At 37.3% G+C, this 17682-nt stretch overlaps 1 protein-coding gene across 20 annotated transcripts in view; it reads left to right on the plus strand.

Moving 5' to 3' along the window:
• Positions 1 to 17682, plus strand: part of CLASP2 (cytoplasmic linker associated protein 2) — a 146914-nt gene that overhangs the window by 64281 nt on the left and 64951 nt on the right. For all 20 annotated transcript variants that reach the window (XM_058021685.1, XM_058021696.1, XM_058021718.1 and 17 more), the window contains 4 exons: positions 9313 to 9392; positions 15062 to 15154; positions 15802 to 15947; positions 17347 to 17482. In XM_058021685.1, the coding sequence (XP_057877668.1) occupies positions 9313 to 9392; positions 15062 to 15154; positions 15802 to 15947; positions 17347 to 17482 (455 nt within the window). The remainder of the gene's footprint in view (positions 1 to 9312; positions 9393 to 15061; positions 15155 to 15801; positions 15948 to 17346; positions 17483 to 17682) is intronic.

The following is a 17682-nucleotide window of genomic DNA, read 5'->3' on the forward strand; positions in this document are numbered from 1 at the left end:
AACCCAGCCCTTGTTTAGCTGCTGACGCTGAGTACTGGTTATTTCAAGCAATAGGAAGAGGAAGCAATTTGTATTTTCATGTGAGTTAAACTAGAAGAAAAAAGAGGAAGGAGGGAGGAGCTAAGTGGACTAAAATCAGCTGACCCTGCTGCTTGGAGCCCTTAGGGACTGTGACTATGTTGAACAGTAAGCAAAGACAACCATTCCAAAACATTCCTGCAGGTGTGATTCCTCTTCATAGGGGTAGTGTGTTGGTGTGTGGGAGAAGAGGCTTAAGAAACCTGTTTCATTTCTTTTGACAATGGTATATGCTTTCAAACAGAGAAGCACGGAATGGAAATTATTTTTGTAATGGAAGTATTTGCACCTGTGTTGGAAATTATTTTTTGGAATGTATAAATTAAATGGTTTTTACAGTATAAGAGAAAAAACAAGACTTCAAAGTCAAGTTATTTCAACCTTCTGTCTTGCCCTAGTGAACTTCTAGAAGATCAACATGTATTATCTAGAACATGTAAAAACGGTAATTGTGTAGTTTGTGGTGACAGGTGGTGTGAATTGTTGTTATTAAAGGGTCTGTTTGAATTGTTCCAGAATGGAATACACAAATGGATACTGACAACAGTAATGAAAATTCTATATTACTGAAACTATTACATCACAGTATCTCAAATCATTCTGTTTTGGCATCAGAATTACAGATGGTACAAACCAATTGTTTGTGTTCCTGCATGCTGTCAGTAATTTCTGTAATGTAAAATAATTAGTGCAATTTTCCCATTCAAATGTAAAACTAGTATCAAATTAAAGTAAAATGTAAATAGGTTATTAGGAAGTTACATTAAAAACTGAAAATAAGACTAATGCTATCATGTTCATAAAATTAGCCTCACTTCCAAACTCACCTGTTGAAACTGAACAAATGGGCCAGGGTTGCATATGTATGTCCTTTTAATTATTTATGAAAACTGAGTGCCAGTAGAGAAAAGAAATACATGAGTGCTTTGAAAGATTACCATGGGAGCGTGAACATTGTGCATGAATAGAAAGATGACTGCATGAGCTTCCAGTTGAGTAGAAACCAACATTAATCAATTTGAGATGAGCCTAAAAAGTCAGGCATCTCTGTTGTCGCTGCTTGAGGAACTGCTTGTCTTCTACCACGTCCAGGCTTTGGTCTTACCTAATGTGTGCTGTCTAAACTTTGTGTTAAGTATAGCACTGTTATTTTTCTTGTTTTGTAATATTCTTATTTACTGTGTGCTTGGTAGATGTTTATTAATAGAATTGATGGCCACAGCATGTCTGTGAAGAGCTAGTATTATTGATCTTTTATACCTGTGAAACTGTATACAAAGGAATTGAGGCTAAACTTATTGAAACTATGCATTCAGTGTTAGGAATCAGCTTCAGACATTAGTGACTAAGTTTCCTGTAGCATGTTATATTCAATACATAATTCCAAAGGAATTTGCATGCTCAAGAGCAGCTTCAAATTTTACCATATATGTGCTGGTGCTATCATCTTCAGTCCACCTAAGAATTATTTTGTGCTTCCTCTTAGTACAGGAGTCCTGTATTTGTACCTGATTAACATGCCACACCTCAGGGCTTGAGATGTGCTATCCTAATAGTTGAAAATCTGGCACCACTTTCTTTCTTGTAAGTGCAGCTCACTCCTAATTTCTGCTTGTCCTTCCTGCTCCTGTTTTCTCATGGGATGTATAATTGCATGGAGAGCTCTGCTTAGCATCTCAGCCCTCAGAGACAGCACACTCACTTGTTGGGTGGAAACTTGTGTTCATGAGCAATGTCTCAGGCATGTAAGAGGAATGTTTTAATGGAACAGGCGCAGTACAGGTAGGCTGTTTTGGGAAGGTCTCTACTGTGTCTGCCAAATTTCTAACAAGGCAGATAAATTAAAGAATACAACATATTGTAAAGGTATTTCAAGATACTGTGCTGTTTTGTTCAGTTTATGCTGCTGTTCCAGTTTGAATGACTTTCTGGGTGCCTCAGGGATGATGACTTTTGGCATTGGAGGAAGTGGGGTGGACAAGTCAGGACAGAGTGAGTGTCAGTCACTGGGGCTGAACATGACAGAATTCATCTGTCAGTTTCCTTAAAGTGGGCTTTCTAGTGAATGCTTTTCTGCTCTGCTTACTCACTTGAATTGTTTTCTGAGCTGGTTAAAAACAACAGGAAGGCTTTGCTGGTGGAGGTGCTGGGGGCGGGGTGGGGGGAAGGTTCATTTGGGTTTTCATTTGGGTTAGTATTGTATCTGATGATTTTAAAACATATTTCTGAACTTCATTTCAAAAACTCTAGTGGCTTGTGTTGGAGCAACTGAACGGGTTTGCTGATACTAATTGCCTGCCTGGGTGTCATTGTCAAAGGCAGTTCAACTTCAGGCAGAGGTATTTTAGGCTAAGGTACTGAATCATGAACTGCAGTGGCCCATGGGACTGGTGCAGGTTCCTTTTGCTGTTCTCTCACTCTTCTGTTTCCCTATGTGCAGGTAATAACTACCATAAGACAAATGTGTTGAGTGACCCAGTAAGTTAATCTCCCAGTGAAGTTCTATTTGTGAGGTTTCTCTGGTAGACAAGGTGTGTGCTTGCAAAAGTTTATAATAACAGAGGGGTTTTGGAGAATGTGGAGTTACTTGTTTGCAGATGCAGTTGCTGTTCTCTCAGGAAATGGACACAAGGCAGCTGAAATTCAGTTGATGAAAACTTCTATCTAAGCTAGGATCTCTGCAGCTCTTCATAGTTTGGTCTTCCCCAAAGCTTTATTGGCAGAGTTGTGGCAATTAGCAGCATGATCTGTTTCTTAACTTGTATAGCAAAGCCAGTAAGTGATGCTGACAGTACAAGTTACTTAAACTAACATAATTTTATCTAAGTTGGTCTAGTTATATCCATCCTGTAGGCTTTACCAGTATAACTATCTGAAACTATGGTTCTTGTTTAAAAAAACAGTCTTGTCTAATGTTGATCCAAATGGTTTTTACTTGAGCAACTGCTGCTTCTTTATTGCTTTCAAATGTTTTCCTAACCTAAGGCAAGCTGAAAGCATCTATATACTAGGTGACTGTCTGTCACATGAAGATGAAAGAACACCTTTGTGCTTTATGCAGATACTTGAGACTGAAGAATACCTATTTGTTGGTTGTATGGGAGGTTTTTTGTAGGTTTGTCAGTTGAAGTTCACAGATGAGTTTTTGAAACATGTAAATAAGAATATCTAGAATGTTAGAATCTGTTAATGCAACAAGGTCTCTATGCACACTGTATCAGATAGCTTTAGATAACTCAGTAGTTTAAAACCTGAAGGGAATTTTCAAAACTTCTCAGTCTCCAGCCAATTTTCTGATCATTAGTTCCTGTTTTACAGAGCCAGACTTATGAAAAGATGCTATTCTAGACTATTTTTGTAATCTTATGATACCTGGAAAGATAAAGAGAGTCCTTTCTGAGTTACTGAGATTGAGATCAGTCTGTACATGAGGAGGACTGTGTATCACAGACATGGCCTTAAAAGTCACCCTTGCCATCTCAGAGGTTGAAATTCAGATCATGAAGCACTGGAATTTCCTTCCCTGGCCCCCAACAGATACCACTTTAAAAGTAAATAATAAGGCCTGACCCAAGGATAAACAAAGATTTTGCAAAGACTGAGAGCTACAGAAGATTCAGGAAAAATCCTGGTTACAGAGATTAACAGACAACAGAATGCACATTCAAAGAATTAAATATGACCTTTGCAACATCTGCCCACTATGGCTGGGAACAGAATGTGGTTATTATTGCAAGTATCATGCTGAAGAAACAATTAGGTTTTGTGCCTTCGTCATTGATAGGGTTGTTGTGATCTATTATTTATAGTTTGTGTGTGTGCACTGGCTTGTTTGTTTGTTTATCTTTCTTTGGTGTCAGCAGTTTCCTTAGATGCGCTCCACTCCCTGCTGTGAGTGAGGCTGTCCATTTCACCATGTAGCTTCTGCAGTTGTCCTTCCTTGAGTTCATTTTAAGCATTGCTCTATTCCCCTCAGCCTGTACTTAGACTTTCAGCAGCTGTATTTTTTTAAGCTGCCTGGGCTAATTTCCTTCCTTGTCTTCTCTAACTCATTTGTATCCTGAGTCAGCTCTGGATTGTGCTGCCTTGGTGTTTGTATGGCCCCACAGTGAGGCAGACTAGGGAAATTGCTCAGTGAAACTATTCATCTTGGCCAGTTTATTTTCTTCTTGGTTTAGCCCCTCCCCTGAGTGACTTAGTGCTCAGCTGTCCCAGTGCTAGAACGAGAGAGGTCAGTAGGAGTGAGTGGGAGTTGCCAGTTCACCTATTATATGAAAAGCTGAGTAAGTACTTGAGCTTATCCTGGCCATTTATCCCACGCAGAGCTGAAGCTGCTGTCTGTTCCTAATTTACAGCTGATTGTTGATTAACCTACAAAGCCAAAAGGGTAACAGTCATTTTTTCTTTCAGTTCAGAATGAACTGCATCTTTTGCTTCAGTCTCTGATAGATAAGAAATGAAGCTTTTGAACTAGGTGAGACAAAGGCAAAACATTTTGTTGTATTTCAGGAAAAAAAAAAAAGTGCTCCCCATCATTTTACTCTAGGTATGTTTTAAGTAAGATAATTGCCTACAGTTAGAGATTTCTGAGGGATAAAAGGCATCTGAGAAACAGTATCCCTTTCAGAGTTTACTAATGTTAAATTGTGATTGCATGTTGTATCAGAAAATAGTTAAATTTTTTTAGGGAAACGTTTCAAGAAAAGGATTTAGGAACAAAAAGTGAAACAGAGTTTTAGAGTATTTGTTACTCCTGAGTTTCTATATCCTGAAATACCCTTTTTTCACAGGGAATTTATTTTTGGAAATTTTTGTCAAAAGACTTATGAAAGTAGAAAAAAATCAATTTGACTAGTAAAGGCCTGCTACCAAATACAAATGGAGCAATTTCTTTTGTATTTTCAGGCCAGCACTTGTGTGCTTTATTTAACAGTTAGACATGCTTTGAATAAGCAGTTCTCTTTTGGAAAACAGGAATACAAGTCCAAAATCACATTCAGCATCTTTGTTTTTCCATATTGTTTTGTCATCCCATGATGTACAGATTTGTAGATAATACTGGGGAGAGCATCAAGGCAGTAGGGCAAGTGAACATTCCAAAGTTGTGATATATTGGAAGTATTTCAAGTGCTTTAGTCTGAAAAGTGGAAGAACTCAACCACAGGAATTAACTCCTGGGTGAAAAAATTGATTTCACAAAAGGCTGGGTAATTCCCTTGCTTGCATACAGTACCCTTTCTAGAAGGTGTTGAGTTATTCCCAGTGCTGAACTCAGCCTTATGACTGGAATAAACCTTCTTCCAAAAAAAGACTCCTAGGGCCTTGCAAAGTGTTAGAGACCTTTAACTCATGAAAGTGTCATCTCTGTTAGCAGTCTGCAGGAAGTGGGGGATTTTTTTTTTTTTTTGCTTCCATTTCTAAACTCACTGAGCTTCAGTTTAAAAAACAAAACAAACATGAAAATGCACACACAAAAAAGAGAAACCTATCAAACCCCCACCACGCCACTGTAAAACTGAGAGGGGCTTCAGGTGCCGTGATACGTTTCCATTTCATGTCTGTCTGCTATGTTTGGTATATCCTCACCAGCTTCCTGAAGTGGAACTGAGGCTTCCAGGGCTCTCTGAAAGTCTGTCTAACTAGAAGGCTTGAAGGATAAGAAAAAGTAAAAGTTAGGAATGAAAACTAACAAACAGTGTAGATAAATGTCTTGCATGTATTTTTCTTCCTCTCCGTGAGAGAATTTTTTCTTCTGGGTCTCAGCTGAAAAAAAGCTTAGTTGGATTCAAGTCCAAAGACAGGGTGATATAATTACCCAGCTCATGAGGCTCTGAATTTTAGCTGTGTGCTGAGCACTTAAAGATGTTAAAAATGCAGTGGGGTTAAAGCCCCCTAGAGTTGTTTATAGTGTTCTTGCCTTTAGGAACGCAGTGGCTGAACTTGTCCCTATTTGGTCAAAGGACTGTGTGTTCTGTTGGGAGCCTTGAACAGGCACTGTTCAGTGGAAGGAATTAATACTAGAGAGAGATACAAGAAATTTGTAATCACAAGCTTGGTCTGAGAAGGTAAGCAACAAAACAGTTTATATGTGTGCTCTGTCAGATATATCAGTTTGGGGTCTGGAGGCAGCACTGTCTGAAATTGAGAATTTAGAAAAGCTCTGGTGTTGCTTTTGTGGAGGAGAGTCAAGCCTTACAAAAGCATGAGAGATCCTTTGAAGGCATCTGCATGTGTATGACTGTTATGTATCTTGTGAGCACAGTAAAATACTTTCTCCTGAATTGGGAAACAGCAGGTGGAGTTCTGTCATTTTTTGATTGTCTCTACAGAAACAGTGACTTGGTAAACAGAATTGGTAAAAATACTTACAGAGAGATTAAAAGGGAAAGGGAAAAATTGAACAGTATTTTTCCTCTTTAAGCAGTGTGGATTTTTGACTTCTATACTATATGAAGAAAAGTTACTTCATACTTTGTTCTGGTATGCATATGCCATCATGTAGTTGAGGAGAAGGATCAGTGAAATAGAAGTGAAATGTGGTTTACAGATAACTTTGAACCATATATTTTTTTTTTTTACCAGTCAACAAGATAATAAAACAACTTTTGGAGAAAGAAGATTGGTTTGTAGATGTGAACTAGTTGTTGAAACTCAGGAAGATGGAGAGTTCTCTGTGTCTGGACTATGTCAAATGAATTTTAAATAGTAGTCTGTCCCTCTTCTTTCTCTTTTTGAAGTAAAAAATTGTTATTCTTTGGATAAAGGATTTTCCTTAATCCTCAGGATGCATTACTGGATGATGTTCAGGTGCTAGAAATATCTGTCATGTAACACATGCTGTTTCGTAATTTTAAAAGGGATTCTTTAGGGTAGACTGAAGGTGACAGCATGTACTTACTTAGCAAGGGCAACTTATTCTTCTTTTAATCTTTATGATGTACAGCAGTGAGCTAGAAATACTTGAAACCCAAACATTTTTCTGTATTTTTGTGTTTCATGCCTATATGTGTCAATTTGTAATGTTTCTGTAGTTTATTCCCTGGAAAAAAAAATTGGTAAGTAAAGGATGGGAATGCAAAGTACATTTTTCCCTGTGTTAGCATAGGTATTTTTGTATTTATGTAACTGAATAATAATACAGAACTTTTATAACCTTACTTTTCTATTTTGTTTTCATGACTAGGTATTGTGTATTGACTCTATTTTGTTTCTATGAGACTTCCTTAAATGTCAGAGTATTTATGGACAGACAAATGAGGTGATGATCTGAGCATCTAAGCAGCTGTTTGTACTACCTACTTTAACGTGGTGCCTCTGGGCCAAATTATTTCTTTCAAGGTGTCTCTCCACAAAATTCTGCTCTGACAAGGATATTCTCCCTTTGAAGAGCTGTATAAGTTTGTGTGGCAGAAGGGTGTGTTCTGGGTGTAAATGAATCTTTCCCTCTTCATTTTTTTTAACTGGTCAAATAGTCATTAACTTTATGGAAGGGTTTGTTCCCTCTACTCTCTGGAAGGAGAAGAAATAGGTGGTTATAATTTCTTTTTACTCTTCTGGCTGCCACTGGCAGTTGTGACAGATGATGTTGGAGATACACACATTGAAATGTGTTGTGTACAGCATCTCTTTGCAGCATCCTTGAGCTAAGGCACTCAAAATCTATTAGATGTTCCTATATCATACTGCAGGTACTGTGTTCAGGTTCTGTGTTTTTACACTAATGAGCCACAAAGGTATATGAGAGATCTTGTTCTGCAAGGCAGTGTTGAGATCTAGTAAGTTTGCCACCAAATTTGTAGAAGTAGTGCACCCTGGTGCTTCCAAACTGGACATGTATACAAAGACAGCAGGCATAATTTCCTTCACTAGAATTAAGTGATCAGGGTCTGTAAACCATGGTTGTTAGAGTGCAGCCACCAAAAATTTGATTCATCAAGAATTCCTACCTTTTTCTTCTTGGTTGACCATTCAGCCTCTTAAATGCTTTTTCTTTATGGTTTTGATTTGTTCTGTAGTTAGTGAAATATTTGTCTTCTCTGTGTGATGCCTCCATTTCATTCTGCCAGTTAGGAAGGACATTCTGCCATCTACCCTGTAGGCCTCACTCTGAAAGAGGCACTAGTTCCCAAATACTCATTTGCTGTGACAGATTATGTTTTTCCTTTCAGAAAGGAAATGTTCAGCTGGACTGATTCCATGTGGTTAATATGTTTTGTCATATTACCTTCCTGATGCAATTATTGAAGATACTTAAGGATTTGCCAAGCTTCACCTTGTGCTTGGAGTTCTAGACTTGTAGCATTGCCTGGATTTGATGACCTTGGATTTGATAGCAAACTTGAACTCATTTCTTTAAAAAGGGGGCTTTCTTGATAAACTGAGTTTTTTCAGGAGAGCAAAATCCAGACATTATTTCCAAGTAGTTTTCTTGCTTAGAGTTGTCTTAGCTTCTAAGACAAGATGCTAGTAAAATTTGCAAGGTATACCAAGTGTGAAACCAGCAGGTTACCTATCAGTATTCTTCCCTGGTCCTTCTGCTGGGCATCTTTGGCTGTCATGTGAGAACAGTTCCATCATGAGTGGTCTGAAAATAAGGTCACTGAAGTTCAGGTTTTGCTCCAGTGCAAATTCTCCTCGCTGTGTCTTTTCTTTTGTTGTTGAAGATCTTGTAACCTTAAGACTAAGAAATGTACCGCACACTTCCTAGCTTCATGTTAGCATATGGAAAAGACAAAAATCAATGCCCAGACTTTCAGGATTGATTACTTAAGGCACAAATGTTAAGATGAAAATTCATCCTGAGGAATTCCATTTAGTGATGAATAGCTCTGTCTCTGGTAAATAATTTGAAATTTGGGGCTTTATTTTAGAACATTTTTATTGTCAGGGTGCAGGTCTCAGAATCAAATGCAAGCTGCTGCTAGAGGATTGTTATACAAAACATGTTTCCAGTTAGACACAAAAATAAAAATTATTGCACCATTAAAGTTGTCAAATTGGAAATTACTTGGAGTTGTTCATTTGGGGTAAAAAAAGGTCATTTTTTTTCTTATGGTGAAGTCAGAGTTCAAAGTCTTGTGAGTCTACACACGATGTACAATTCTACACAAAAATGCAGCATTATTGTAAGATATATTAAATGTTTGAAAGTAGGTATGGTGAAAGATGGTTGTAAGAGATTTCAAACCTTGATGTATATTGCATCCTATTTAACAGTATTTAATGTTTATTTAGGTTCCTCTAAAGAAGGAGGAGCTGGAGCTGTGGATGAGGATGATTTTATTAAGGCATTTACAGATGTTCCTACTGTACAGGTAAGATGCTGTGTATATTCATGTTTGTCTTCAGAAATATGTTATTTGCAATAATGGCTTAACCTGCTTTTTAAATTTACATAATTTTACATTGTTCTAAGCAAGCATCATTACTTTTTCCTCCTTCTGACCTTAGAGTCTCCCTGGAAAGCTCTTCAGATTTTCCCAGGAGTTACCAAAAAAAGTGCCACCTTTTTTTTTTTACTCTCCTACTGATTATTTACCACATTGTGTTTTGGCTAAAATGCCTTGTTGCTTTTCTCAAACTTTTTCAGGGAACCACTGAAAGTAATTGGATGTTTTAATAAGAAAAATATTAACTTGATGTTTGGAAAGTTTGGGGCTAAAATTTCAAGGCATAATCAAGTAATAATAATATAGGCAAATAATTTAAACAGCAAGAATTGTATTTTCAAATTCACCTGAATTGTAATGATGTGTGTCTGGTATACATGTCCTTATTCTAGTAATACTTAGAAAAATATTCTAGTGCCTTCTTTTCATACTAATGAACTTGTTGGATTCTGAGTTCTTAATTAAGAAGATCAGATTTGAATTTCTATTCTTTTAGTGTGGGAATTGCATGTATTTGATACTTTCACATAGTTGAGTCATTTAATATGTGTGTAGTGTACGAGGGCTATTTTGAATAAGTTTTCCTTGAGGAGCTGAGGTGTGGAACACAACCAAAATCTCAGTAAGCCATAGTTGCCAAATGACAGAAGGATTTTGTTCTATTTTTATTTCCCAGGCATAGTTATTTGTTAGATCTGCTTCTGCAGGCAGCAGTACTGTCTGTTTCATGAGGGAGCACTCAATCTCCATGATCCCTGTCACATCAAGGAAGTCTTTGTCTAACACTGTAAGAGCTTTATGTATCTTTGCCTCTTCAGACTGTGTTAAGAATTCTTTGGAGGATAAAAACATGTAGCTCTTAATATTGTTTATCCCTGTTATGTTACACAGAGCCATGTTCCACGGAACAGAGAATGTGATGCTTGTAGTTCAGTGCCTTAGTGTGTGCAGTGCCAAGGACAGAGTCCCACACAGAGTTCTCTGATTACTCAGGCTGGTTGGTAACACTGCAGGGACAAAACTGGGGTGACCACAGGACATAGACCAACACACGTTATTTTCTGTCTGACTGCTCAGACAGTGGGAAGGCCTGGGAAGGCAGGTCATTCTGTAAATTGTAGGAGATAGAGGTGAAAGACATTTGTCTTTACTAATCTCCCTCAAGCTGAGGTGAGGAGGCAGGAGAGAAATGTGTGGCTGACTCCAAAATGACATATTTGTTACATGGATGAGCACACAAGAAAAAAATTCTATTTTTTTTTTTAGTGTCCTTAGGAATAATGACTTCCTTGCCAACTTCCTGCTTCTAGTTGTGGATAGTCTCTGATCTTTCAGGAAAAAAAATAAAAAAACAAAGCAGATTTCATGTTTTGCAACTGTGTTAATTGTTAAGGAAGTGGGAAATTTCTCTGTTAGACTTGTGAAGAAAGAATGTTTATGACCTACAAATATTGGTAGTTTACCAGTAGTTATTCTAAAAGCATAGGACAGCATGAGGATGTTTGGATGTTACTGGGCCCATTCCTGTGTCTCTTCTGTTTTCATTACATTTATGGGTTTGAGTAGTGGCTTCAGTGAAAGTAAGAAAGGAAAACCAGATTCAATTCTGGATGAAGATTAAGTGCATTTGAATTAGTCAAATTGAGATTACTTACTCTGTAGGTATGTTTTAAATCATCCTTAAAAGTCTCCAATGGTAGATCTGTCTTCCCAGTAAGCTGTTCATATGACTGCTCATCTTTTTTTAGGAATGTCATGTTGTTTACCTGTACCCAGTTTTTAAATCCTCATATTGAAAATACTTTCCATCTGTACAGTTATTATTCCTACTTGTGTTTGAGCTTTTAATTTTTCTGTCTTTGACGTTACAGTTGCCTTTAATGAGGTGTGTTTATGTTGCCCTCTAATGGATAGCAGCAGTTTATGAACAAGATGGGTGATTTTAGATGTAGTCTGATGGATCTGTGTGCTAAAAAGTACTGTAGTGACAGGATTGTGCACTCATATTCAAGGTTACAACCACCATGTTTTTACAACTTAAGCCTTTGCTGAAACAGAAGAAAATTCTGTGTTCAGATTATTAGGAATAACTCCATTAATAGCTAAAATTTGTTTGAAAACAAGTTCAGTTCTTTTTATAAAGTCTGACGTGGGAACTTGTGAGCAAAAAATGCATTATGTCATTGGCTGAACACTTAGTTTCATCTTGGCCTCCTAAAAGAGTAATTAATTGAGGGCAGGGAGAAAAGAAATTATTAGAATATTACTTTTTATTCCTGTGAAATTAAGGTAGGCGTGTATAACATTGAAAATACAGGATTTTTCAGTGGCATTATGGTTTTCATTTCATTACAAAATTAAATTATACCACTTATTGAATTCTACACTGCAATGCCAATTTGAATATTTCTAAGTTCAGTTCTATTTGTGCCAGGTAATTAAAGAAAAAATTCAATTCCTTGCCTGGAAATGCTAATGGGGTGGACATTAACCCATTGTACAGTTGCTTCTGTGTTTGCCTGATGCCCAGCATATTTTAGTCTTCCAGCAATAACTATACTGTACAACGTGGTCTCTTATGACACAGAGGCTGACAGCAAAAAAACATATTTTCTGGATTTGCTTAATGAAACAGCTTGCAAGAGGTTTTTGTACCTTAACCAGGACTTCAGACTGGGGTTTGAGTGTGCATTGAACAGTCCTCAATTAGATGCCACCAAAAGGCATCATCGTATTATATTTGCTGGGAAATGTCCTGACAAAGGCAGGAATGAAGAATCTGACTCCATGTTCTCACATATAGTATTATAAACTAAATTTATTAGTTTATAATACTATATTATATTAAAGAATAGTATACTAAAGAATACAGAAAGGATACTTACTCAATGCTAAAAAGATAATAATGAAAACTCATGACTCTTTCCAGAGTCTCGACACAGCTTGGCCCTGACTGGCCAATGAGCCAAAACAACTCACACCAGAATCCAATGAAACAATCACCTGTGGGTAAACAATCTCCAAACCCATTTCAAAGGAGCAAAGCACAAGAGAAGCAAATGAGATAATAATTGTTTTCCTTTTCTCTGAGGCTTCTCAGCTTCCCAGGAGAAAAATCCTGAGCAAAGGGATTTTTGCAGAGAATGTGAATGCTGCATCATCCTGCTTCCATTCTTGTTGCACCTTGCTTTATGATAAATTCACAGAGAAATGCTGAGTTGGCAAAGAAATTCTTGCCTCTCCTCCTGTAGGATGAGCTTTCTGTGTATTAAAGGTCTGAACTGAGCAGGAGACAGATTAAAGAGAGTTATGGTAAAGGGAGATTCTGAGGAGGTTGAATCATGTCGTGAATTCTGATGGCATGAAGTGTCACTGTAATATGAAACTGCATCTTGGGTTAACCAGGGACTAGACCTTTACACTTACAAAGAAAAATAAAAATTTTCTTTCAGAATGGAAATAATTTTCATCAAAAAGCTTACTGAGGCACACATAATACTTTTTTTTTTCAGAGTATGATACTTAGAGAACTAGTGTTAGAATAAACTAGGGTTGTTTAACAACTATTAATAGGCTACCAGTATACACAAATATCTTATAGTGATACAGAACTCATGTTTTGTGGGCGATGGAGTAGATACTCCATCAGATACATAGTGACTTCCACTGAAGGAAACAATGATCATGAGGAATAGCTTTCTGGTTTTTATGGATGCAGTCACAGAAGTGTATAGAAGTACAAAGCTGCTTCCACAGTGTATCCTGGAAGAGCTCACACAGCTGCATGGTAATAAAAATCTCACTTTTGTTGGTAAAGTATATTCAGAAATCGTTTTCCACCTTAGAGTGAAGCTGGTCTGGGTGTACTGAATAATCTGTTTCTGCAAAGGTTCCTAGCCTGTTTATTCTGGAAATCCAGTATGAAGGTGTTTTAGAGCTGTGATGTCTTTCACCTCCTCCATATTTCAGCATGAAATATGCATACCTCCATAACCATATTCTGTTAAAGTGTTGGGAAAAGAGTAGATGTCAGTAGAGTTAAGGTTCCAAATCCTTTGTAAGTTAAATTAATTTGATGTGCTCAGGAAACAGGAAAACTAGACTGTATTTGGAATAACCCTTACAGTAATTTGAAGATGCCTGGGAAATAAAGATATTTTAAAGAAAAGAATCACTCAGCATAACTGCAGAACAGAAGAAAGGCATTGCATCATTTTAATAGTAAGATCAAAGATGCATATATACATGCTAGACACAGCTCTTAACCAATTCATGCAAAACAAGGTGTCCTAACCACTGGCCCTCATTTCCTGTGTGTTCTCTTGCACATAAAAAACGTATGTCTGAAATAACGAGGCAGCATCAGGCCCTGCTGTTTAGGTGCTATGTAAGTTACCATGCTGCTGTCCAGCTTTCACTGTAGAGAGGTGTGAGTTTCCTTCAAGTCCTGACCCACGTCTGCCAGCCCTATGCCTTGAAGGTGTCTCAGGTGCTTGTGTATGAGCCAGTGAGTTTTGACTGATGTGATTACATAAAAAAACTGTTGATCAAAAAAACTGGAAATGTTTAGCTGAAGATAGTTTGGTTTTTTGGGTTTTTTTAAAGAAAACAAAACCATGGCCGGATTAAATTTCTGCTTAGTAATTTGCTTCATATTCTCTTAAACTTGTTCTCAGTCTGAAGGGAAAAAGAACTTTAAATTTTATGTATGCAGTGGAAACAGAAAAAAAAATCCTTTGAGTTATGTGCAGGAAAATAGAAGGGAAATCGGTTAATTTAAAAATACTATTTTTTCACGAGTAGGTTTTTTATTCCTTTCTTCTCTAAAAATCCGTTCTTATACAGGTACAGTTCAATAAAAACATTAATTCATTTAAAAACAAATAGTGACTGTTGCATGATTAGATTGTTTAGGCTTCAGTATTGGTGGTCTTACTGTATAGTGAGAATTCTGACTAGAGGTGGCTCCTTATATTTATTTACTGACTGTATAAGTTAATAAATTATAGTCTTAAAGTAGCAATACATAGAGAAGCTATGGAAGCCTTTTAATTTAATTTTTCAGACAAATTTTAATTTTGGTGTTCTCACAGCCCAGTTGGTTCCCCAGAGAGTCCCAGCTCCAAAAGAGTTGCAATGAATTAAGATGTTGGTTGAGTTTCATTATAAGAGTATGAAAATGAAACTGAGTTTCCATAGTATTGCAGCAGATTGTCTAAAACCTCTGCTCCCATTGAATTATTTATTTTTTTAAGTGGAGTTAATGAAATTGTGGCTATGATTAGCTCATCATAAAGGTGAAAGGTGAAATCTTTGTGATCAGCTAAAAGGAAAGGAATATGCTGAAAGGAAAATGTTGCTTCTTCAGCCTTTTTTTCATGAATATTCATTATTCAGTGATATCCTTACAGTTTGGTCTTAAAATGCCCGTTTATAACTCTTACACAGATCTCTGGAACTTTGGGAGTAAGATTTGTGGGATTAGAATTGTATTTTCACTCTTCTCAAGGTATTTTTCTTCATCACATTACCTAGGATATTAACAATAAAAACTTGCTGATTTTTTTTTTTAATTTTTATTTTTAATGCTTCAGATTTATTCTAGTCGAGAACTTGAAGAAACGTTGAACAAAATCAGGGAAATTCTCTCAGATGACAAACATGATTGGGATCAGCGAACTAATGCGGTAAGCTTTTTATCTGATTTCAGGCTTGGGTGGGTGTATTTCATAAAGCACAGACAGACAGTATTTTAAAATGTTTTTTTTTCCTAAAGTCATTGCACTCCATGTAATGAAAGAATTTTTTATTTTAATTTTTACGTCTTAAATTTTCTGTACCAAGTAAGTTTGAGTGTTTTTTTTAAAGTCTAAAACGCATTTTTGCTGACATTTAAGTGGAAGCTTTTCTAGAAGCCATCACAGATGTTGAAGTTTGGGATTTATGTAAAGTTGCATATTCTACAGGTTAACTGCTAGCATTAACATCTCCTGTGTGCAACTGTGAAAAGTTCCACTTACAGGGCTAAAATTTCTGTGTGTATGTACCATTTATATTTTTTAATCATGTTTATGGCATCTTAATGCTTATAAACAGGTATGTAAATGGAATTATGTGTTTGTGTATTTGTATTCTGGATTCTGAGATTATTTTTTTTTAACTCTAGAGCTTAATATAAATTTTTCACAGTTCTTTTTAATTACTGCCATGTATTTTGAAGATTTTGCTTTAAAGACTTGCCAACATGTATTTTTGCATAGTGAAGCTGTTCGTTTTTCTTTTGTTTTGAAATGCACATTGGCAGTGTCCTAACCCTACTGTGTTGATTTTTTAGCTGAAGAAGGTTCGTTCCTTGCTCGTTGCTGGAGCTGCACAGTACGATGGGTTTTTCCAGCATTTGCGGCTCTTGGATGGTGCTTTCAAGCTGTCAGCCAAGGATCTCAGATCCCAGGTGGTGAGAGAAGCCTGCATCACTGTAGCGTAAGTACAGTCCTGTGCCACTGTGGGGTTGGCTTAGAGTGCTTTATCAGTGTCCCAGGTGAGGTTCTCTTGTTGGGCTCCTGTGCTCTGTGACTGATAGAGTCAAGTCAGGATCTGAAGCCACAGAGGAAAAGAAATGCTTAAAGGAATTTGTTCTCTGAGGGGATGCATGTAGCTGATAATCCTGTAACCAATTGTATGTAAATAACCAGTTACCACCATTGCCAAGCCATCATTAGTGCAGGTTAATGCAAAACTGCTGTGAATGATACTGGGGACTTATCTCAGGATCACTTATGCTTGGGTGATTGGCACAGCGCTTCACTGGCACTGCTTGTAAAGACAATGTGAATAGCACTGTAGTGGTTTGAACATAGAGCATTTTGCTGAGGTAATACCTTTCAGGGAATCATGGAATGGGTTTGGCTTGGAAGGGACCTTAAAGGTCATCTAGTTCCAATCCTGTTGGCAGTGCAGGGACACCTTGCACAGGACCAGGTTGTTCAAAGCCCCACCCAGCCTAGCCTTGAACACTTCCAGGGTTGTCTCTCTGGGCAAGAGACAGATGATCGTGATAATTTTAGAAGCTGTGGCTAAACTGAAATAAAATCTTCACCATTAGCATCTCATGGACTCCTTTAAATTCAAGGGCAAGGGGAAAACCAGAGTAGTGTTTCCCATTTCTGTGTTTTCCGTGACTTTTTTTATCCTCTGGAAAGACATTGGTGTAACCACTGATTTTCAGTGGCCATCTGAAACAGGATCACCATGGAGTTCACCCTTGCTATTCTGGTCTCCTGTTTGAACAGACTGAGAGGAAATGCTGAAACATACACCTGCCCTTTCCAAGGAAATTGAGACTTTGAGAAAATTGTAATAACCTTTCCTAACATGAAGTCAGGAGCAGTCTAAAAGTACTCTGCAAATATTCTCCTGCAGGCCTAACAACCTGGAATTTTCCTTGATCCCTAAAACATTGATATATTTGATGTGTCATTTGCTGCTGGCTGCAAATCCTTTTTTATATAGTCTTACTGCATGAAAGAAGCATTTGTTGTCACCAGTGAACAGTTAAATTTCTGTGTGTGACATGTGTTTTAATATTCGTTAAAACTGAAAACCTAACCTTTAAGAGGCAAGGGTGTAAAATTTTATGGTTGGCTGATTGTGGTGAGTTCAGTAGTTTTGCCTACATTCAAAAGGAAAAAAAACCTCAATAATTTATTTAAAATTTTAGATTTATACATCTCAAAGTCTGTTAAAAAGCAGAAATACAGTGATACTTGATGTAGACATGAAAATTTAGGCTTTCCAGTTGTAGTACTTGTTTTTTCATTATGAAGCAAAGTTATTCATGTTTTTTAAGACTAAGAAATTAATTTATGTTTCCTCTAAACAGCCACCTTTCAACTGTTCTGGGAAACAAGTTTGACCATGGCGCTGAAGCAATTGTGCCTACTCTTTTTAACCTGGTTCCCAACAGCGCCAAAGTGATGGCAACCTCTGGGTGTGCAGCCATCAGGTTCATCATTCGGGTAGGTGTTCTCACCTCGCCTGCTAGGAGTTTTCAGGTCGTGGCTGTTGGCACAGATAACAGCTGCACTGAAATACAGGTTTTTAAATAATTCTTTACCAGAGGAGTAATGTTTCTCATGGGTGGACAAATACTACATATCGTTGAAACCAATTGGCAGCATTGTCATCATAAAGATGGAAGAAATAGGTGTGAACAGCT

This window comes from Melospiza georgiana, chromosome 1 (genome assembly GCF_028018845.1).
Source record: "Melospiza georgiana isolate bMelGeo1 chromosome 1, bMelGeo1.pri, whole genome shotgun sequence".
Taxonomy (NCBI): domain Eukaryota; kingdom Metazoa; phylum Chordata; class Aves; order Passeriformes; family Passerellidae; genus Melospiza; species Melospiza georgiana.